We start from the raw sequence: 22,748 nt of genomic DNA on the forward strand, positions 1-22,748 counted from the left end.
CATTTTTCCTCCTGGTTCTGATCCTGCACTTTTCCAACTTTTGTAAGCCATGGTCAAAACCTAGAAAATGGTAATATTTTGAAAGCTTTGGGGCATTTTGAGACAATAACAGTGGTGAACTGAGTACTACTGTGTCCTATAGACCATCCCAACTATAGAAAATATAAAAACAAGGCAAATAAAACAACATGGGGAAATAGACAATATAAGATGATTCATTCTTGTTTTATTAGACAGATATACCACCATCTGTTCCACAAACAGTAGAATAAAGCGGCTCCTCTTTATGGGACCACCTGCTAAATAAGCAACAGTCCTGTTTGCACTAAACACACAGCAAATATATTTACATCCACAACAAAAGTATCTGTGTCCTCTAGGTGGGAATGTACAGCCCAGTTTATGTTTATTGATAGCAAATAGCTACACATATGGATAGACTACAGAGGACTGTACACAAATAACAAGTCTTATCTTTCTTCCTTGGAAGATAAGACAAGTCATTGCTATAGCAGCAGTCTGGGAACTGCGCCAAGTGCTTGGTTAATCTCCTTCCATTATTACCCATCTTTACTACCAATTTTACTATTGTATTCACAAGCCTTGTATTAAAGGGAAAGCAAAATCAATGCTGCAAAATGACAGTTCTATCAGTGAGGAACTTCTCACATCCAAGTCAGTGCGCCTGTGACAATGCGAGATTACGGGCAAGTATTGTGCGGCTTTTATACGGAACGAGGTCGATCACAACCCCATGGAGTTTACAGAGAATCTGTCACGAGATTCTTTTTACAACCCACCTGAGAGCAGCCTCATCTAGGGGCAGAGTCCCTGATTCCAGTGATATGTCACTTACTGGGTCGCTTGCTCGTGTTGATAAAACACCTGTTTTATTTGCTACAGATCTCCCAGTTCTCGGAATGCAGACCACTGTATAACCCCACCCACAGCACTGATTTGCAACTTTCTGTGTGCACTCTGCATAGGCAGAAAGCTGCTAATCAATGGTGGTGGAGTTATGCAGAGCTCATAAATATGGAGGACTACATGGCAGCAGGGGTACTAGTTCCCTAGTGATAAAATCATTGCTTTATCAGCAGGAGATGATGAAAAATTACAGCAAGCAGCCCAGTAAAACTACATTATGCTGCTCTCCGATTAGGAGGCAGAAATCCAGGGACAGATTACCTTTAGGTCCTGTGCGCACACTGTGCTTTTTACCATGGTTTTGCTGCATGTTTTGCTGCAGAAAATGTTCATAACCTTGCTGCAGTCTTTCCCCAGCAAAACCTATGGTAAAAAAAATGCTGTGCGCACACTGCGTTTTTGTCACCAACGGGTTTTGCTGCGAAATTCGGGCAGCAAAAAGAATGTGCATGTCACAGGTACATTCCACAGGTACCTGCAGTATTTTACCCCATTGACTGTAATCATGAAATACCGGTGGGAATAACGCAGGTTGCAAATTATGTGCGTTTTCCTGCGTTATTCCCGCAGTATTTTGCGTCTTTTGGGACATAGTGATCATCACTACCCTGCGTTTTGCAAGGAAGTGATGTCATTAGGACAGGAAGAGGAAATTGAGTAAACACACACATATCACACTCACACACAGACACAGACACATAGAAATCAGAAACGTACATATTCAAAATAAAAAACGAAACAAAAAATGTGGGCTCCGCTGTATTTTTACCGTCCAGCCAAGGTAAACATACAGTGGCGGCCTGGTATTCTCAGACTGGGGGGGCAAGGGCCATGGTTAATACTCCCCCCTCCTCCGCAGCCAAGAATATCAGCCCGCCGCTGCCCCGAGAAGGTCGCATCCATTATGCGACAGCCCCAGTGTGTTACCGGCTCTTCCTGATTGCCGTGTTGCGGTGGCAATCGCGGTAATAAGGAGTTAATGGCGGCCCATAGCTGCCACTAAGTCCTAGGTTAATCATGGCAGCGTCTATGAGACAACTTCCATGATTAACCTGTAAGTAAAGTATATAAACACACACACACACCAAAAAAATCCTTTATTTGAAATAAAACACAAAAAGCCCCCTCTGTCACCACTTTATGAACCCCCCAACACACAGCTCCGGCGTAATCCACAGAGGTCCCACGACTCTTGCATACTGATCCAGCTACGTCTGACACACAGTACTCAATGCAGCCTTGTAACGAGGCTGCAGGGGCAACTACTCGCGAGAACTTCAGGGCCTCACCAGCAGTAATAGTGATGTCACCGACCGACAGTGACCCTGGCACAGGGTCACTGCTGTATGAGAAATACTGTGGGGAGGAAACACAACAGAAATAAAGCTAATAACTCTCTATCCCTCTATTATCTATCATTCTATCTATCCATCTATTTGACGGAAATTACACTTTTTTTTTTTTCCAATGTGCTTTATTGCATTGAATGCATTAAAACACATGTACCAACCCGCGGCAAACCCGCATGTGGTTTTTTACCGCGGGTACGGTAATCTTTCCGAGCCTGTGGAATTTTCTTAAGAAGATTGCATTTTTTAGTACGCACAGGGCCTTACCGCAGTTTTGCTGCATGTTTTGCTGTAGAAAAAGTTCATAACCTTGCTGCAGTCCTTCCTCAGCAAAACCTATGGTAAAAAAAAAAATGCTGTGCACACACTGCGTTTTTTTTTTGTCCCTGCGGGTTTTGCTGTGGAATTTCCGCTGCGGAATTAATGAGTATGTCACTTCTTTCCCGCAGGTACCTGCGGTATTTTACCCCATTGACTGTAATGTAATCATGAAATATCGGTGGGAATAACGCAGCTAACAAATTATGTGCGTGTCATTGCGTTTTCCTGCATTATTCACGCGGTATTTCGGGTTTTTCGGGACATATTGATCATCACTACCCTGCATTTTGCAGGGAAGTGATGTCATTAGGAGAAGAGGAGGAAATTGAGCAGAGAGTAAATAAACACATCACACTCAAAAAAAAAAACGTGGGCTCCAACATATTTTTACCGTCCACCCAAGGTAAGCACACAGCAGAGGACTGGTATTTTCAGGCTGGGGTGGGCAAGGGCCATGATTAATGCCCCCCTCTCCCGCAGCCAAGAATATCAGTCCACAGCTGCCCCGAGAATGTCGCATCCATTATGCGACTGTCCTGGCGTGTTACCGGCTCTTCCCAATTGCCGTGATGCGGTGGCAATCGGGGTAATAAGGAGTTAATGGCAGCCCATAGCTGCCACTAAATCCAAGATTAGTAAGACAAGTTGTCACTTATCTGTAAGTGAAAGTAAATAAACACATACATCGAAAAATCCTTTATTTGAAATAAAACACAAAAAATCCCCCTCTTTCACCACTTTATAAATATCCCTAAATACCCCTCCAGGTCTGACGTAATCCACACGAGGTCCCACGACATACTGATCCAGCGGCGTCTGAGATCATAATCAATGCAGCCTCGTTCCGTGAATGAAGCTGCAGGGATAACTCCAGGACATTTCTCACAGTCAGGGATGTCAACACATTACCACTCATGAGAACTTCAGGGCTTCACAAGCGGTAATAGAGTTACGTCACCGACCGGCAGTGACCCTGCAAGAACTCAGATCCAAGGTCCCGCAGGGTCACTGCTGTATCACAAATACTGTTGGAGTGGGGGGGGGGGGGACACAAACATCAGAAATAAAGCTGTAACATCTATCAACCATTTCCATCATCTATCCATCCCTCTATCTATACATTCGTTTATCTATCCATTATCTATTTCTCTATCTATCCATCCATTATCTATCTCTCAGAAGAAGAAGGAAATGACAACACATTTTTTTTTCAACGTGCATTGAAGGCATAAAAACACAGGCACCAGTCTGCGGAAAAACCGCTGTTAAACCGCATGCGGTTTTCGGGTGAGGTTTACTGCGGTTTTTTTGCTGCAGGTGCGGTAATCTTTCAGAGGGTGTGGAATTTTCTTAAGAAAATTCCATTTTCTAGTGTGCACATGGCCTTAAAGGGTACAGACACCTTTAACAATTTAAGTCAAATGCTGTCCATTTCCTTGTGATCCTCCTTGAGATGGTTCCACTCTTTCATTGGAGTCCAGCCGTGTTTAATTAAACTGATAGGACTTGATTTGGAAAGGCGCACACCTGTCTATATAAGACCTCACAGCTCACAGTGCATGTCAGACCAAATGAGAATCATGAGGTCAAAGGAACTGCCCAAGGAGCTGAGAGACAGAAATGTGGCAAGGCACAGATCTGGCCAAGATTACAAAAGAATTTCTGCAGTACTCAAGGTTCCTAAGAGCACAGTGGCCTCCATAATCCTTTAAATGGAAGACGTTTGGGACCACCAGAACTCTTCCTAAACCTGTCAATCCAGCCAAACTGCACAATCATGGGAAAATAGCCTTGGTGAGAGAGGTAAAGAAGAACCCAAAGATCACTGTGGCTGAGCTTCAGAGATGCAGTAGGGAGATGGGAGAAAGTTCTACAAAGCCAACTATCACTGCAGTCCTCCACTAGTCAGGCCTTTATGGCAGAGTGGCCGAAAAAAGCCTCTCCTCAGTGCAAGACATATGAAAGCCTGTATAGAGTTTGCAAAAAAAACACATGAAGGACTCTCAGACTATGAGAAATAAGATTCTCTGGTCTGATGAGACGAAGATAGAACTTTTTGGTGATAATTCTAAGCGGTATGTGTAGAGAAAACCAGGCACTGCTCATCACCTGCCCAATACAATCCCAACAGTGAAACATGGTGGTGGCGGCATCATGCTATGGTGGTGTTTTTCAGCTGCAGGGACAGGACGACTGGTTGTAATTGAAGGAAAGATGATTTCGGCCAAGTACAAAGATATCCTGAAAGAAAGCCTCTTCCAGAGTGCTCTGAACCTCAGACTTGGCCGAAGGTTCACCTTCCAACAAGACAATGACCTTAACCACACAGCTAAAATAACAAAGGTGTGGCTTCAGAACAACTCTATGACTATTCTTGACTGGCCCAGCCGGAGTCCTGACCTAAATCCAATTGAGCATCTCTGGAGAGACCTGAAAATGGCTGTCCACCAACGTTCACCATCCAACCTGACGGAACTGGAGAGGATCTGCAAGGAAGAATGGCAGAGGATCCCCAAATCCAGGTGTGAAAAACTTGTTGCATCATTCCCAAAAAGCTCAAAAGTTTGCTTCTACTTAATATTGAGCAATGAGTACTGCAGATTTAGCAGGTTTGATAAGATGCAAATAAGTTAGAGCCTGCAAACTTCAAACAAGAGCAGGATTTATTAACCGATGCACAAATCTTACAAACCAACAAGTTATGTTGCTCAGTTAAATTTTAATAAATTTTCAACATAAAAGTGTGGGTCAATTATTATTCAACCCCTAGGTTTAATATTTTGTGGAATAACCCTTGTTTGCAATTACAGCTAATAATCGTCTTTTAGAAGACCTGATCAGGCCGGCACAGGTCTCTGGAGTTATCTTGGCCCACTCCTCCATGCAGATCTTCTCCAAGTTATCTAGGTTCTTTGGGTGTCTCATGTGGATTTTAATCTTGAGCTCCTTCCACAAGTTTTCAATTGGGTTAAGGTCAGGAGACTGACTAGGCCACTGCAACACCTTGATTTTTTCCCTCTTGAACCAGGCCTTGGTTTTCTTGGCTGTGTGCTTTGGGTCGTTGTCTTGTTGGAAGATGAAATGACGACCCATCTTAAGATCCTTGATGGAGGAGCGGAGGTTCTTGGCCAAAATCTCCAGGTAGGCCATGCTATCCATCTTCCCATGGATGCGGACCAGATGGCCAGGCCCCTTGGCTAAGAAACAGCCCCACAGCATGATGCTGCCACCACCATGCTTGACTGTAGGGATGGTATTCTTGGGGTCGTATGCAGTGCCATCCAGTCTCCAAACGTCACGTGTTTGGTTGGCACCAAAGATCTCGATCTTGGTCTCATCAGACCAGAGAACCTTGAACCAGTCTGTCTCACAGTCCTCCAAGTGATCATGAGCAAACTGTAGACGAGCCTTGACATGACACTTTGAAAGTAAAGGTACCTTACGGGCTCGTCTGGAACGGAGACCATTGCGGTGGAGTACGTTACTTATGGTATTGACTGAAACCAATGTCCCCACTGCCATGAGATCTTCCCGGAGCTCCTTCCTTGTTGTCCTTGGGTTAGCCTTGAGTCTTCGGACAAGCCTGGCCTCGGCACGGGTGGAAACTTTCAAAGGCTGTCCAGGCCGTGGAAGGCTAACAGTAGTTCCATAAGCCTTCCACTTCCGGATGATGCTCCCAACAGTGGAGACAGGTAGGCCCAACTCCTTGGAAAGGGTTTTGTACCCCTTGCCAGCCTTGTGACCCTCCACGATCTTGTCTCTGATGGCCTTGGAATGCTCCTTTGTCTTTCCCATGTTGACCAAGTATGAGTGCTGTTCACAAGTTTGGGGAGGGTCTTAATTAGTCAGAAAAGGCTGGAAAAAGAGATAATTAATCCAAACATGTGAAGCTCATTGTTCTTTGTGCCTGAAATACTTCTTAATACTTTAGGGGAACCAAACAAAATTCTGGTGGTTGGAGGGGTTGAATAATAAATGACCCTCTGAATAAACTTTTCACAATTTAAAAAAAAAAAAAAAAAAAAAAAAAAAAGAAATAACATTCTTTTTTGCTGCAGTGCATTTCACACTTCCAGGCTGATCTACAGTCCAAATGTCACAATACCAAGTTAATTCCGAATGTGTAAACCTGCTAAATCTGCAGGGGGTTGAATACTACTTGTAGGCACTGTGTATGTATATGTGTATATATATATATATATATATATATATATATATATATATATATATATATATATATACACACATATCAGAAGGTGGCCCGATTCTACGCATCGGGTATATATATATATATATATATATATATGTTGTTGTGTGTTGTTACCAAGTGTTTGTGTAGGGCGCTGTACATGTTCTGGGTGTTGTCTGGGTGTGGCGGGGGGTGAGAGTGGTGTTGTATGTGTGTTGCGTTGTTTGTGGAGCGCTGTGTGTCTGTAGCGTTGTGTGTGTGTGTTGCGCGGTTTGTGTGGGTGTGGGGTGTTTTGGGGGAGGTATGTTTTGTGCAATGTGTGTGTTGTGCGGTATGTGCGTATAGTTATGTATGCCGCGGTGTTTGTGTGTTGGGTGTTGTGTGTGTGCAGCATTGTCTGTGTGTGGCGGTGTTTGTGGTCATCCGCCATGCTGCGCACTCCCAAACGTGCTCCATCCGCCATGCTGCGCACTCCCAAACGTGCTCCATCCGCCATGCTGCGCACTCCCCATCGTGCTGCATCCCCCATGCGTGCTCCATCCGCCATGCTGCACACTCCCAAACGTGCTCCATCCGCCATGCTGCGCACTCCCAAACGTGCTAGATCCGCCATGCTGCGCACTCCCAAACGTGGTCCATCCGCCATACTGCGCACTCCCAAACGTGGTCCATCCGCCATGCTGCGAACTCCCAAACGTGGTCCATCCGCCATGCTGCGCACTCCCAAACGTGCTCCATTCCGCCATGCTGCGCACTCCCAAACGTGCTCCATCCGCCATGCTGCGCACTCCCAAACGTGCTCCATCCGCCATGCTGCGCACTCCCAAACGTGCTCCATCCGCCATGCTGCGCACTCCCAAACGTGCTCCATCCTCCATGCTGCACCAGCATCAGCCTCTCTCCTCCCAGCATCAGCCTCTCTCCTCCCAGCATCAGCCTCTCTCCTCCCAGCATCAGCCTCTCTGTCCCCAGCATCAGCCTCTCTGTCCCCAGCATCAGCCTCTCTCCTCCCAGCCTCAGCCTCCCCAGCATCAGCCTCTCTTCTCTCAGCCTCCCCCAGCATCAGCCTCCCCCAGCATCAGCCTCTCGCCTCCCAGCCTCCCCCAGCATCAGCCTCTCTCCTCCCAGCCTCCCCCAGCATCAGCCTCTCTCCTCCCAGCCTCCTCCAGCATCAGCCTCTCTACTCCCAGCCTCCCTCCTCCCAGCCTCCCCCAGCATCAGCCTCCCCCTCCCAGCCTCCCCCAGCATCAGCCTCTCTCCTCCCAGCCTCCCCCAGCATCAGCCTACCCCTCCCAGCCTTCCCCAGGATCAGCCTCTCTCCTCCCAGCCTCCCCCAGCACGCCGTGCTCCTCTGCCGACACTCACAGATCCGATCGCATACACTCACACACACACACTCACACATCAGAACACACTCACACACATCCGATCGCATACACACACACACACACTGACGATATCGCACATACGCGCTCACACTCACAACATCCGGAGATACCACAAGCTTCTGGCCATGTGATCCTCTGGCAGGTCCTGGAAGGTCACTGCACAGTATCGCCGCCGAGAAGCAAGCGATTTCCCAGGATGTTGTGAGTGTGTGGATGCGATGTGATGTGTGTGTGAGGTGTGTGTGTGAGAGCGAGTGTGATCTGATGTGTGTGTGTGTGTGTGCGTTGTTATGTGTGTGCGTGTGTGTTTGTTCCGCCGCTGCAGCACCTTGATGCGCTGGTAACTATTCTACCATGGTTACCAGCGTATCCCGTCCCCCGCTCGCATGGGAGCCCACACCAGCATACGGCGGCAACCCCAGCAATGCGAGGGTATGTGTCGGCTGGGTTGGTTGATGTGGGCTCCCGGGGGTACAGTACTCACCTGGGAGTCGTGGCTCCGTGTCGGTTCGGAGAATGCGTGCGGGGGGCGGGGCCAGAGCGAGCGTGCATTGCGTGAGGGGGGGCGGGGCGTGGCCGAGTTGCCAATGCGTGCAGGGTGCCGGGGCGAGAGGCCAATCTGTGGGGGGGGCGGAGCCTGGGCGAGCGGCCGGCCAATCCGTGTGGGGGCGGAGCCTGGGCGAGCGGCCAATCCGTGCGGGGGGCGGGGCCATGGCGAGCCCAGCGGCCAATCAGCTTTGTCACCGTAAGGACACAATTTTGGAGCAAGACAGACAGACAGAATAAGGCAATTATATATATAGATATATATATATATATAGATATATATATATATATATAATATATATATATATATATATATATATATATATATATATATATACACACACATATATACATACACACACACACATATACATACATTCACACATGGGTATCACCCCGTCCAGAATGACCTGAGCTTCCCAGGGCTTCCTGAGACAGTAAAGTGCTCCATTATTTACAGCAGTAGAAAAAGAGAAAACTAATGGAATGAAGGTTGGGCATGCGCACCTCTGCCCCATTCAAGATAGGGCACTATAGCGTGCAGGTCTCCAAACACAGAGCCCCATTCTAGTGATCAATGGGGATCTGGTCACTAGGAGAGGGGGTAACTCTTGATTCTAGGAATACTTTGCTATTTTTGCATTTAAAAAGCAAATAGACAATTAAAATAAAATAAAAATCAGTGCAAAGGTGTACAGAGGCTTTAAATGTCTTCTGAAGCTATAGATATAGAGGTCTGTCATATATACTGTGTTTGTAGGCATCATGGTGCCAGGTGGAGGTGGTGTTTTCTAGTAGAAGTAATGTATTGTCCATAAAGAACTAGGACAGGGATCAGCAACCCTTAACACTCCAACTGTTGTAAAACTATGAATCCCAGCTATTCTGGAGCTACTAGTACTTTGCTCTTGTTCACAGCTCACTGGCTCAGACCTCAACCACTGCCTATATACAGCTCTCTTCTATTGAGCTTGTAAACACTGATTTGAAGCTGGCTGGGATGGCTGGAGAGCTGTTACTGGCTAATCATGGCCCGAGTCAGCAGAATTTACAAGCTAGATTGTAGTGGTGGTCAGTCTCCTAGGCAACGAGCTGTAAACAAAAGCTTTTACATCACTATCCATCTATTAGGCGGGAATAATCCTTTATGAACGGTCCAGTGGTATCTGTATTCAGAAGCATTTGATATATTTTCCTTTTGAAAGGACTTACATGCAGGCATGTTTTCTATAATGTAAATTATTTATCTGGGGAATTGTACAAATCAAACTAACAATCAATAGGATTTGCTTTTTTCCTGCTTGAGGCAAGTCTGATCAATGTCCTGACATATGGAAGACCTTTCCAGCATACTTCCACCAGGACTAATACATCTCCATAGATTATTGGGATCAACTGAATTATTGATGCTCAGATCTGGGCTCTATGATGAACTCCGGTTTGTCTGCGACGGCTGATTAACATGCACTTATCTCTATGGAGGTAGGAATTCTTCTGCAGCCAGACAGCTCGGGCACGGTTTATGTAGGAAGGGAGCGGATAGGATAAATCCAAAAAAATGTGATCCTTGTGTCGGCACCTGTCATACAACTTTTGGAATTAGCGATAGGCAAATCATAACCTGGTCTAACAGCCACAATAGTACTCCGTGCCTGCTGCACATGGGCCCTGTTACCCGCCTCTTACCTGGCAGCATCCCCAATGCTTCTCCTGATTGATAGGTCTGCCGCGACTCAATGATGCAACGAGGACGTTAATTCAGGCCTACAAACCGGAGGAGCAGGTACGAGGCGGGTCACAGGGCACACATCCAGCAGCCATGGAGTACCTTTGTGGCTGGTGGACCAAGTTATGATTCGCTCATCTCTATTGGGTATTTTTGCCCTGCTGTACAAGAATATTCCTTGTAGTGATAGGTGACAAATCCATATCTGTCCACAAGGTGGCAGTATAGCTGAGCTTTTCATCCAGCAGTCTGCCGTATGTTAGATACCGGTCATACAGAGGAGCAGGAACGAACATCCTGACATCATCCCAACACTTACACATACTAGGCGGGCTGGAAACATATCAAAGGTTTATTATCATCCAGCCTGAACTAGATACTAGTCATGAAGTCAGCGGACTGGGACTCACAAGTGAATGTGATACTTCTCAAGAAGCAGATTAAAAACGCATCCATGTCGTCCGCCCGCCTGTTCCAGATGAACTCCCAAAGTTTCTAGCTGTCAGGTTTTACATGGTTTTTGTAACTAGAGAAATGATATAACAAGATAATAAGTGCAGCTCTATACAAATGGCACATCAAGGCACTCGGATCTTCTTAAAACCTTTTATTATTAAGAGAATGTGAACGCACTGCAATAAAATCCCAATTACAATTTATTTATTTTTTTATAAAGACGACGTTTCACTTCAGAATAAAAAATGTAGTTAAATACATTTAAAAAAAAAAATCCCTCATCTCCTGATTCTGCCATTGTTTTACACCTTGCACTGTCACTCCATTACAGAGATGTTCACAATTTGTTTTTTTTATGAGACACACTATGTGAAATCTCTTCTTTGCAGTCCAACTGGGTATTTCAACAGTCTTTTATGGGGGCGTGTGCTTTCACCCCTCTCACTCAGACACTGCCAATCACAGCTCAGCTAGATCAGCTGTTGTGCTGTGATTGGTAGCATCTGGCAGGGAGGGGTGAAAGTGCACACCCACATAAAGGCTGAAGGAACGCGCAGTTGGACTAGAAGCAGAGATATCACATGGTGTGCTCCGGATGACACAGATGTGAATATATCTCCAATGGAGTGACGTAGAACAAAACGAAAAAAGTAGCAGAATCAGGGGAACTCACTGATTTTTACAGGTATTTCACCTTTTCTTGTGAGCAAGTGACAGATCCTCATTAGACAATAAAAACACCCTGGGACAGAGGCGGCACTGTGTGTCTGTGCAGAACGTCTTTTCCTATAGGTTTAATAATTTGCATGGTCTACTTTTCTATCCAAACAACCTGTGCTGACAAAAGATGCATTTACATACATATTATACAGTTTGCAAATCACGTACATTGCATCAATAAGTCCAATGGTCTATTCTCTTAAACCCCTTCATGACCGGGTGACAGTTCATATTTTGCACTCTTCCATAACTTTTTCCATCTACATAGCTGCATGAGGGCCTGTAGATGGACGAGTTTTAGGTATAACTCCATTCATTTTACCATTCAATAAGCAGAAAACTGGGAGCATAAAATCCGTGTGTGGCATAACTGCGGAAAACCACCCTGCAAATTCTGTGATTGTTATTTGGGTTTTGTTTTGCATTAAAAGTGAACTTGTAATATGATTTTTCAGTTTTATTCCCTACTAGCAGTACTACCCGGCTTCGCCCGGGTTAATAACTGCTGTCAACAAAATAGAAAGTATTAACAAAAATGTATTCTGCACACAAAAACCACAAAACAAATAGATAGAAATGTAATTATTAAAAGGCAAAAACTAGGCTAATAGAAGCATTTCACAACATATATTTCAACACCACAGATATTCCACACAGATTTAACTAAATTGGCCAAGTAATGTGTCCGGTCTGTCTCTTTACAGGTCTGTCTCTTTACAGGTCTGTCTCTTTACAGGTCTGTCTCTTTACAGGTCTGTCTCTTTCCCGGTCTGTCTCTGTCTCTCTGTCTCCCCACCGACATCTTATTACCTCACATATAAGCTTCTTATACTATGAATGTCTTTTGTTTCTATAGCAACCAATCAGCTCCTACTAATAACCTGTAGTTCCAGTTTCCATTTACTTTAATGGAGGCTTGTTTTTTGGAGAGTAACTGTAAAGCGCGGGGTTAAATTTTCCTGTCAAAACATAGTCTACGACGTTCCCTGGATCACATGAGGTGTCTGTGCAAAATGTTGTGATTGTAAAAGCAATGGTGCGGATACACTTTTCCCCATTATGTACAAAGGGGAAAAATTGATTGGTAAATTGGAATGCGCGGGGTTAAAATTATGCCTCACAACATAGCCTATGACGCTCTCGGGGTCCAGACGTGTGAGTGTGCAAAATTTTATGGCTGTAGCTGCGACGGTGCAGATGCCAATCCTGGACACACACACACACACACACACACACACACACACAAGACTTGAGCCTGGAATTGTTTGACTGACCGCATTTAAGTCATGAAACTTGTCAGAGGATGACTGGGGCACTCAGGTGGATAAATGGGAGTGATCATAGCTAAAGGATAAGTAACAAATAGAATATGACCACTAAGGCTATGTGCGCACTAGAAATGTGAAGTTTCTCAAGAAAATTTCTTGAGAAACTTCTGGGAGTGAAAGATTTCCGGACCTCCGGAAAAAATCCGCACCAAATCCGCATGCGGATTTGCCGCGGATTAGCCGCGATTTTCCCGCGGGTGGTTCCCTGCAGATTTTGCAGGCTATACTGCAGAAATCCGCAGGGTACCTGCGGAAAAGAATTGACATGCTCATTTTCTCAAGAAATTTTCTCGAGAAATTCTTCTCAAGGAAATTTTCTCGAGAAATTCTTCTCAAGGAAATTTCTTGAGAAAAATCCGCACAGTGCGCACAGCTATTTTTTTTTCTCATAGAATTTGCTGGGAAATGTCTGCACAAAGATTGCAGACATTTCTCAAGAAATTTCCGCGGCAAATCCGCGGGTAAAACGCACTAGTGCGCACAGAGCCTAAGGCCCCCGTTGATCATGATAAATGGAGTAAGAATGGAGATTAGTGACCACAGCTGCATTTATGGTCAATGGGAATGTCAAGAGGTGCTCTCCTATTTTCATCAGTACCATAGACAGTGAGTGAAACGGTGGTCACGCAATCGCACTGCCACTCCATTCACATGGAGGTCTTTGGGAACCAATTTCTTGTGATTTATATGGGTCAGAGAGCTACAACTCCAGTGATCATATATTTATCATCTGTATTTAGTTCAAATAAGAACTTCTCTGCTTTGGACGATCCCAATTTGTTAGAAGGGTCTATTAACCGTAAATTGATCAGAAGGTGGCTTTCTTTTGGGACCTCCAGCGATCAAATGTCATTAGTGAGAAAATCTGGTAGTAAGTGTGAAAATTAAGCATTGGAAGATGCCCCTTGAAATTACTGGGATATCTGAGTAATGCTAGATGAGACAGGTCCTCGAAAGTAACAGACCCCCTCCACTCTGTCTAAGAAATTAATATCTTGAGTGTTGGACACTGCTTTAATAGTTCAGAATTCCCAAATTATCTTAAAGGGAATCTGTCACCAGGTTTTTCTTCCCCATCTGAGAGCGGCATAATGTAGAGACAAAGACCCTGATTCCAGCGATGTGTCACTTACTTTGCTGTTTGCTGTCAATTTGATAAAAGCAATGTTTTCTCTGCTTCAGATCTAGCAGTTATAAAGAGCTCATGAATATGCTGGACTACCTTGCAGCACACCAAGTAGTCCTGTAATGATAATCTACTGCTGATTAAACAGTGATTTTATCAAAGTACACTAAGCAGCTCAGTAAGTGACACATCGATGGAATCAGGATCTCTGCCCCTATGTTATACTGCTCTCAGATTAGGTGGCAAAAACCTGGTGACAGACTCCCTTTAACAATAAAAGTCCCAGGAATTTCGAGCTCCATAGGGTTCCAATGGTAGAAATGTTAAATGACCCCTCTCTGGGACTTTTAGTGTTAAAGGGAACCAATCAGACCCCAAATCGGTAACTGTGCTATCTTTTAAAAATGTACTTCAAGGATCTGCACACATTAATAAGACAGGACAGGTCTTTTGCACCACACTTGTCCCGCTTCGGATCTTCTAATCACATCTCTCTATGGCCAGTCTCCATAAAATCCCAGGTATTCTAGAACTGCCAACACGTTGCGCATACAAATGAGATTTCCAGCAGTCCTTCCAAGATGGTGATTATATATAAGACGTCAATTGTGGCAGCCCAACAAGGTGTGAATGGAGAATCGGATGCAGGACTACTCAGGAGGAAGAGATGCCTAGGAGGACTAGTACTGCTTTATGAGCATCTGACGGGCTAGGGCAGGGGTGGGGAACCTCCGGCCCGCGGGCCGTATACGGCCCGTGACGACTTTTTATGCGGCCCCCGGGCACATTCCCGGGGACCATTGTGCTTTGGTGGCAGCCGCGCTTTTCCCGGCTGCCGGCCCTTTAAATCCCACAGCCTGATGCCCTGTGGGTAGATGCTAGAATGTACGGGCTCTCTCCAGATCCTGACTTCCAGGACCTGACTGCAGCCCATACATTCTAGGCTTATCCCCGGCCTGTGTGCTCTGGTGGGCGGGTAAGCAGCAAGCTGCGATAAAGTCACACAGAAGAGCTGCAGCAGGTTTACCAGCCTCCCGAAACTGTGCTGTGTGTGTGTGTGACTCTCCCTCCCCCTCACTGCGAGTACTCAACCCATCGCTGCCCCCCCCCCCCCCGCTCAGTGCTGTGTACACCCTCGTACTGTGTGTACCCCCCAATGCTGTATGTACCCCCCAATGCTGTGTGTACCCCCTCGTGCTGTGTACCCCCTCGTGCTGTATGTACCCCCCAATGCTGTGTGTACCCCCTTGTGCTGTATGTACCCCCTAGTGCAGTGTGTACCCCCTAGTACAGTGAGTACCCCCTAGTACAGTGAGTACCCCCTAATGTTGTGTGTACCCCCTAATGCTGTGTGTACCCCTTAATGCTGTGTGTACCCCTTAATGCTGTGTGTACCCCCTCATGCTGTGTACCCCCTCATGCTGTGTACCCCCTCGTGCTGTGTGTACCCCCTCGTGCTGTGTGTACCCCCTCGTGCTGTGTGTACCCCCTCGTGCTGTGTGTACCCCCTCGTGCTGTGTGTACCCCCTCGTGCTGTGTGTACCCCCTCATGCTGTGTACCTCCTAGTACAGTGTGTACCCCCCAGTGCTGTGTACCCCAAGGTGCTGTGTGTACCCCCTAGTGCTGTGTGTACCCCCTAGTGCTGTGTACACCCCAGTGCTGTGTGTACCCCCTCGTGCTATGTGCCCCCTAGTGCAGTGTGTACCACCTAGTGCAGCGAGTACCCCCTAGTACAGTGAGTACCCCCTAATGCTGTGTGTACCCCTTAATGCTGTGTGTACCCCCTAATGCTGTGTACCCCTTAATGCTGTGTGTACCCCCTCGTGCTGTGTACCCCCTCGTGCTGTGTACCCCCTCGTGCTGTGTGTACCCCCTCGTGCTGTGTGTACCCCCTCGTGCTGTGTACCTCCTAGTACAGTGTGTACCCCCCAGTGCTGTGTACCCCCAGGTGCTGTGTGTACCCCCTAGTGCTGTGTGTACCCCCTAATGCTGTGTACACCCCAGTGCTGTGTACCCCCTCAGCGCGGTGTAACCCCTCACTGCTGTCCGTGCCCCCCCTAGTGCTGTCTGTACCCCCTGGGTGATGTCTATGCCCCCCCACCAGTGCTGTCCGCACCACCTAATGCTGTCCATGCTGCCACCAGTGCTGTCCATGCCACGGTGAGTGCTGCCTGTGTCCCCCTTATGCTGTCCATGCTCCCCAGTGCTGTGTGCCACCCCTCAGTGCTCTTAACTCGCTACTGCTGTCTGTACCCTCCCACTGCTTTCTATGCTCCCCAGTCCGTGCTCTCCTATTGATGTCTATGTTCCCCCAGACCTGTCTGTCTCCCTAATGCTGCCACCCAGTGCAGTCCGTGCTGCCACCCAGTGCAGTGCGTGCTGCCACCCAGTGCAGTGCGTGCTGCCACCCAGTGCAGTGCGTGCTGCCACCCAGTGCTGTGCGTGCTGCCACCCAGTGCTGTGCGTGTCCCCAGTCATGTCTGTGCCACCGCCAGGGCTGTCCATGCCCCCTACTGATGTATATGCCCCAGCCCCTCCTGTGATGTATATGCCCCAGCTCCTCCTGTGATGTATATGCCCCAGCCCCTCCTGTGATGTATATGCCCCAGCCCCTCCTGTGATGTATATGCCCCAGCCCCTTCTGTGATGTATATGCCTCAGCCCCTCCTGTGATGTATATGCCCCAGCCCCTCCTGTGATGTATATGCCCCAGCCCCTCCTGTGATGTATATGCCCCAGCCCCTCCTGTGATGTATATGCCCCAGCCCCTCCTGTGATGTGTACTCCCAGTGTCTCCTGTAATTTATGCGCCCTGGCCCCTCCTGTGATGTATATGCCCCCAGCATCTCCAGACAGAGACAAACCTGGAAAAGCAGCTGTGAGAAACAAGATGATCAATATCACCGAACATTACAATCGCACCAAAGAGAAGCAGCTCCGGCCACCACAATAGGGGTGAGTTAATCGTTTGACCAAATATAGCAGGGTTATTTTTCAGGTTGATAATGTTGTGCGGCCCCCAAAGGTTAGTAGGAAATTCCAAATGGCCCCCGGCAGTAAAAAGGTTCCCCACCCCTGGGCTAGGGAATAAAAGTATGTTTCTAAATGACAGCGGAGTTTCAGAATAATGAAATTAGGGGATCTGACAGGTTCCCTTTAGTTTTTTCTTAATTTTTTTCAAGTGTTCAATTTATGGTAAGCTACATGCCCTCAGGAAAATGTATCTAAGGTCAGGGCGCATCCACATTTGCAGTTTTGATATGTTTAACACTAGAACTACTGGACTCGTGACACCTATATAGAAATACATAGTGCAAAGTAGTCAAAATGACTATCTCAGTAGTCCTAGTGTTAACAACCACATTTAAAGTAAAAATAAAAAATAAAAAAATAAACATGTTTATTGATGCTTTTAAATTTGGGGCTGCTTTTTAATTAGTTTGGCTTTTATTATTTATTATTTTATCATGATGCGCTCAGATGTACTACTTTATTTCTGGATTTTATTCCAGATTTTGAAGCCAAAGCAAAGAACGAACAGAAAAGTGTGATATAGGAAAGCGTCTACCTCTATTCTCTTATTTTAATACACTCCCAATTTCGCCTTCCAAAACTGCACTTGTGAAAGAATCCTAATAATAAAGACTAATGACATCAATCCATGCAAACGATCCTCTAAATTGTAGCCGGTAAATCATCATTTTCTGTGGGTAAAACTTATTTTAGAGTTGGGAAAAATTGATTAAAGAAAAGTAATGTATATGTCTATTGATATGTATGATTGCTCCTATAATGTAAGCCTCCAGCTCTGCAGAGATGAATATTACACTGCCGAAAGTCAGCCAGCTTGAAATTCCTGGAGAGAACATGGCTGGGATTACATTTCAGTATTGCTGCATGAAATATCTCGGGGAAGGGTAACCCAATTAGTGCGAGTCCCTGGATGATGGATGAGGACAGAGGAGTAAAGTCTCGGATTGCACTGAATGATCACAGTCACTATGTCTATTAACCCTGGTAATACATTGGGGCATCCCCAGGCTTGACTGGGGGGTCTGCGGGAATTGCTATTCTTAAAGGGAAACCTCACTGCACTTATGTGATGGAGAATCTGTGTGGAGGACAAAAAAGAGCTTCATTATAAAGAGAGATAGGGATACTTTGCACGTTGCGACATCGCTACTGCGATATCGTCGGGGTCAAATCGAAAGTGACGCACATCCGGCGCCGGTAACGACGTCACAACGTGTAAAGCCTAGATGCGCCGATAAACGATTGCAAAAGCGTCGAAAATCGGTGATCTGTGTAGCGTCGGTCATTTTCATAATGTCACACCAATAGGAGATACGATGTTGTTCCTCGTTCCTGCGGCAGCACGCATCGCTGTGTATGAAGCCGCAAGAGCGAGGAACATCTCCTTACCTGCCTCCACCGGCTATGCGAAAGGAAGGAGGTGGGCGGGATGTTTACGTCCCGCTCATCTCCGCCCCTCCGCTTCTATTGGCCGCCTGCCGTGTGACATCGCTGTGACGCCGCAAGGAGGCGGGTCGCCGGCCAGGTAAGTGCGTGTGAAGCTGCCGTAGCGATAATGTTCGCTACGGCAGCTATCACAAGATATCGCATGTGCGACGGGGCGGGTACTAGCACGCTCAACATCGCTAGCCAATGCTAGCGATGTCGCAACGTGCAAAGTACCCCATAGACATTGCAGATTCAGAATGGGATACAAGATCACGTACACATACACACAAATAGAGGAAAAGGTGTAAAGAAACAAACTTCCAAGTATGTAGCACTGGAATATATTAGAGTACCTACCCACAAACGGGTACTACAGGAGCCCGTACTTACTGCTATCACACATACAGCAAATTTTAGATTACAAGACTCTGTAGTCTGAATTGAGGAGACACATAAGTTTCCATAGGTGCAGCATACGCAAAAAGGTCAAATATTTGTTATTAAAGAGGTTATCTGGGACTTTGGGGCTAAGAACTTCCGAGGTCGGTAGTTACTAACTACTCTGTTCTTCCCTGCGATAATGTGATCCAGTTCAAATGTTGTTTCTACGGCTTCACTTGAAGTTGACAGAGCAGCGTCTTCTCGTCTACTCTGCTCTGTCGTCAGGGCTTCACTACCGATGTCGCACTGATTGACAGGAAGCTTCCCGCAGTTAGGCAGTGGGGTGCCGGCTGTCAAGCAGCATGACATCATAAGTGACCACTCCCCTCCCATCAAGAGAGCAGAAGAGAAGATGCTGCTCTCTCGATGTGACATCACTGGAGGATGGCAGACGCGGTCCGCCCGACCTGAGCCAGAACAGATCGCCATAGCTCCATAACAAAAAAAAAAAAGACAACAAAAAAAACAAAAAGACAAATTAAGTCCTGGATAATTACTTTAAATATAAAACGGAGTTATAAAAAGTACTTACAAAAAGTGATAAAAAAAATTGTTTAAAAGAACAGAGAGTCCTCAGTATCTCTACTGGCTAACACGGTACAAAGATATATTTTACTTACAAAAAGTGGAAATATTTGTTAAAATTTTCACTAAAAATCCAACACATACATACATTAAAGCTATGTGCCCACTCTGCGGAAAATATGCGGAATTTTCCGCAATTGTTTTGCGGAAATTCCGCGGATTGCTCAAAAATCCGCAGTACAGCGAATCCCCAGCCATTTCTATGGCATTTTGGAACTGCTGTGCCCATGCTGCGATTTTTTTACGCAGCGGATATAATGCAAATTCCCTGCGGAAAAATCTGCAGCATGTCAATTATTCCTACGGATTTTTCCGCACGATCCTATACTTACCTGCCTTGATAGAAGACACCAGAGTCACTTCCTCCGGTGCAGACTGGAGCGCAGTTAAGCCAGGAACAGGAAGGAGGAGGTGGGCGGGGCCTGCACGAGCTCCGGTCATGTGACAGCCAGAGCCAGTTCAGGCCCGCCCACCTTCTCCTGCAAAGTGCAGACAGACACGGCTGGAAAGTGAAGTGCTGCGTGATGGAGGGAAGTATGAACGCCCCAATCACTCCAGCACTTGTTCTGCATTGAGAATGCAGTGCCGAAGCCATGGTACTGTATCCTCAATGCAGAATGACCGCACCATATCCGCAGGACATTCCGCAATAAAACCGCAGCATTAAAATAGACAAAGTTGTGCTGCGGTTTTCTGGGAGCTCCTGCGGATATATCCGCAGGACACTTTCCCCGTGGGCACATAGCCTAATGGTATAAGCAAATATTTCACATGTAAAGCGCCATGGAATAAATGGCGCTACAATAATAAATAGTAATAATATAAGAAACTGTGTAATATATACATTAGAGAAACATGCCTCTTTCCTCACTTATGAGCCACTTTCATTCTACACCAGAACCTCCAGAACTCAATCAATATGAAGTATGCCTAGAGAGAAAGAAGCCATACTTTTCACCTCACTACAGAATGAGGTTACCGTATTTTTCGGACCATAAGACGCACTTTTTTCCCCCCAAATGTTGGGGGAAAGTGGGGGGTGCGTCTTATGGTTTGAGTACAGGGCTGTGGGGAATGAGGGTGCTGCGGTGGAGCGGGTCATCGGGGGCACGAGCAGGCTGTAGCAGCCTGCCGTGACCACGTGGACCCGCTCATTTAATATGCACGCCCATCATCCCGCCCATCATCTCTCAGTGCTGAAGCTGGCACTGACAGGTGGGCGGGATGATCACCCCTGGCAACTACAGCCTGGAGTGATCATGTGCGCCTGTATTCACTGCTCCCCGCGCATCATCATCAGCGCGGGATGCAGTGAATCAGTACACATTACTCACCGTTCCCCTGCAGCACCACGATCTCCTCCAGTCTCCTCCGGTTAGCTGACTTGCGTGGAGACTAGCGCCGCGCACAGTGATGATGTCATCGCTGTGCGCACGTGTCCACACGGGACAGACAGGAGGAGATTGCGATGCTGCAGAGGAACGGGAACGGCTCCACTCAGCGGTGCTGCCGCTGACAGACGGTAAGAGGAGCGGTGCTGCAGGGAGAGAGGTGAGGAAAGGTGAGTATGAACGTTTATTTTTTTTTTATGTGCCACAGGGTGCGGCCATACACCAGGATGATGGGGGTATATGAGCAGCAATGGGGAGTATATGAGCAGCAATGGGGAGTATATGAGCAGCAATGGGGAGTATATGAGCAGCAATGGGGAGTATATGAGCAGCAATGGGGAGTATATGAGCAGCAATGGGGAGTATATGAGCAGCAATGGGGAGTATATGAGCAGCAATGGGGAGTATATGAGCAGCAATGGGGAGTATATGAGCATGATGGGGAGTATATGAGCAGAACATTACCCCATAAGTGTCAGCAGCAGATCCTTGCCCCATAAGTGTGTCATGACCACATTTTTTGCTTAAAATTTTATTTTCCCATTTTCCTCCTCTAAAATCAGGGTGCGTCTTATGGTCAGGTGCGTCTTATAGTCCGAAAAATACGGTACATGCTGTCCCTAGAAATATATAGAGAGGGGAGTCAAAAGGAGGTTTAGTGAGCTCACCGACCTTCCCATGGATCCTCGGAGCAGGGACTATGTGTCTGGCATTCACCATGTAAGACAAACGTTAGAAAGGAAAAATCCTGTAGTCCGCCTTTCATAAAAATTCTTGTCTTTATTGATTCATATTAAAAAATGTTCATGTACATATTTTGGACATTCTTCCTGGCTGATGTGTTTTGGACTACGTCTTTTCTCAAAGGCATAAAAGTTTGTTGTTATGCCTTTGAGAAAGGACGTAGTCCGAGACGCGTCAGAGACGGCTGTCCGGAATTTGTACATGAAATTTTTTTTTTAATATGAATCAATGAAAACTAGAATTTTTATGAAAGATGGACTACATGATTTCACCTTTCTATAGAGAGGGGAGGAGAAGGAGGTGGTACAAATAGCTACCAACAGAGACAGTGCTTCTGCTTTATAGCACATGTTTTTTTGCCCTTAGTGCTAAATTCACAGCTACACTGCTCAGTACAGCTATTTTATCTCCTCTGTGCTGCAGCTATTTCTGAGGATTGTTTACAGAGAGACAGGGGAGCATGATCTCCTCTTGTGCATTTTATGGGAGACGACACCGCTAGTCGATACCCACTCTCCAGTCAGAAACAAAGCATGCGGGGGGGGATGGATGTTGGATGGACGCAGAATACAGGTCATATAATGAAATGTGAGACGGTGCAAAAGACATGGGGGAACGTAGAGGTATATATTAGCATTCTTGACAAATTCTTAAAAGTTGCTCAATTTCTTTTATTATGTGATTCGTACAATTGCGTTCATAGTGGAGGGTGTAACTGGGAGTGTTAGATAGTCTCGTAATGCCAAAAATCTATACAGTCCCATCTTACCTTGTGAAGCCCGGCCGTGGCGGGAGTCTACACTGTGCTGCCTCCTCTCTTGTGGCTCCTCATTCCCCCCATCTAGAAGAGAAGAAATAGGTGATAAATGTGATAGAACTCTTCTTCCCACAATACAGACAATGCCTTGATATACACTAAATGGAAAATGTGAAACCAACGTCTATCTGGTATTACACAATATAAACTGGTTCTGGATGAACAATCTGAGAGACATGTTCAGGCACCTCTGATGATCTATTAGCTAGCACCATTGAAGATTCAGGTCAAG

General features: G+C 46.3%; 1 protein-coding gene across 5 annotated transcripts in view; it reads right to left on the reverse strand.

The window, feature by feature from the left end:
• The window catches only part of TANC2 (tetratricopeptide repeat, ankyrin repeat and coiled-coil containing 2), a 615,727-nt gene that overhangs the window by 183,794 nt on the left and 409,185 nt on the right, over positions 1-22,748 (reverse strand). For all 5 annotated transcript variants that reach the window (XM_075350282.1, XM_075350280.1, XM_075350278.1 and 2 more), the window contains one exon: positions 22,469-22,540. In XM_075350282.1, the coding sequence (XP_075206397.1) occupies positions 22,469-22,540 (72 nt within the window). The remainder of the gene's footprint in view (positions 1-22,468; positions 22,541-22,748) is intronic.

The sequence above is a fragment of the Anomaloglossus baeobatrachus genome, chromosome 5 (genome assembly GCF_048569485.1).
Source record: "Anomaloglossus baeobatrachus isolate aAnoBae1 chromosome 5, aAnoBae1.hap1, whole genome shotgun sequence".
In the NCBI taxonomy this organism is placed as follows: Eukaryota; Metazoa; Chordata; class Amphibia; order Anura; family Aromobatidae; genus Anomaloglossus; species Anomaloglossus baeobatrachus.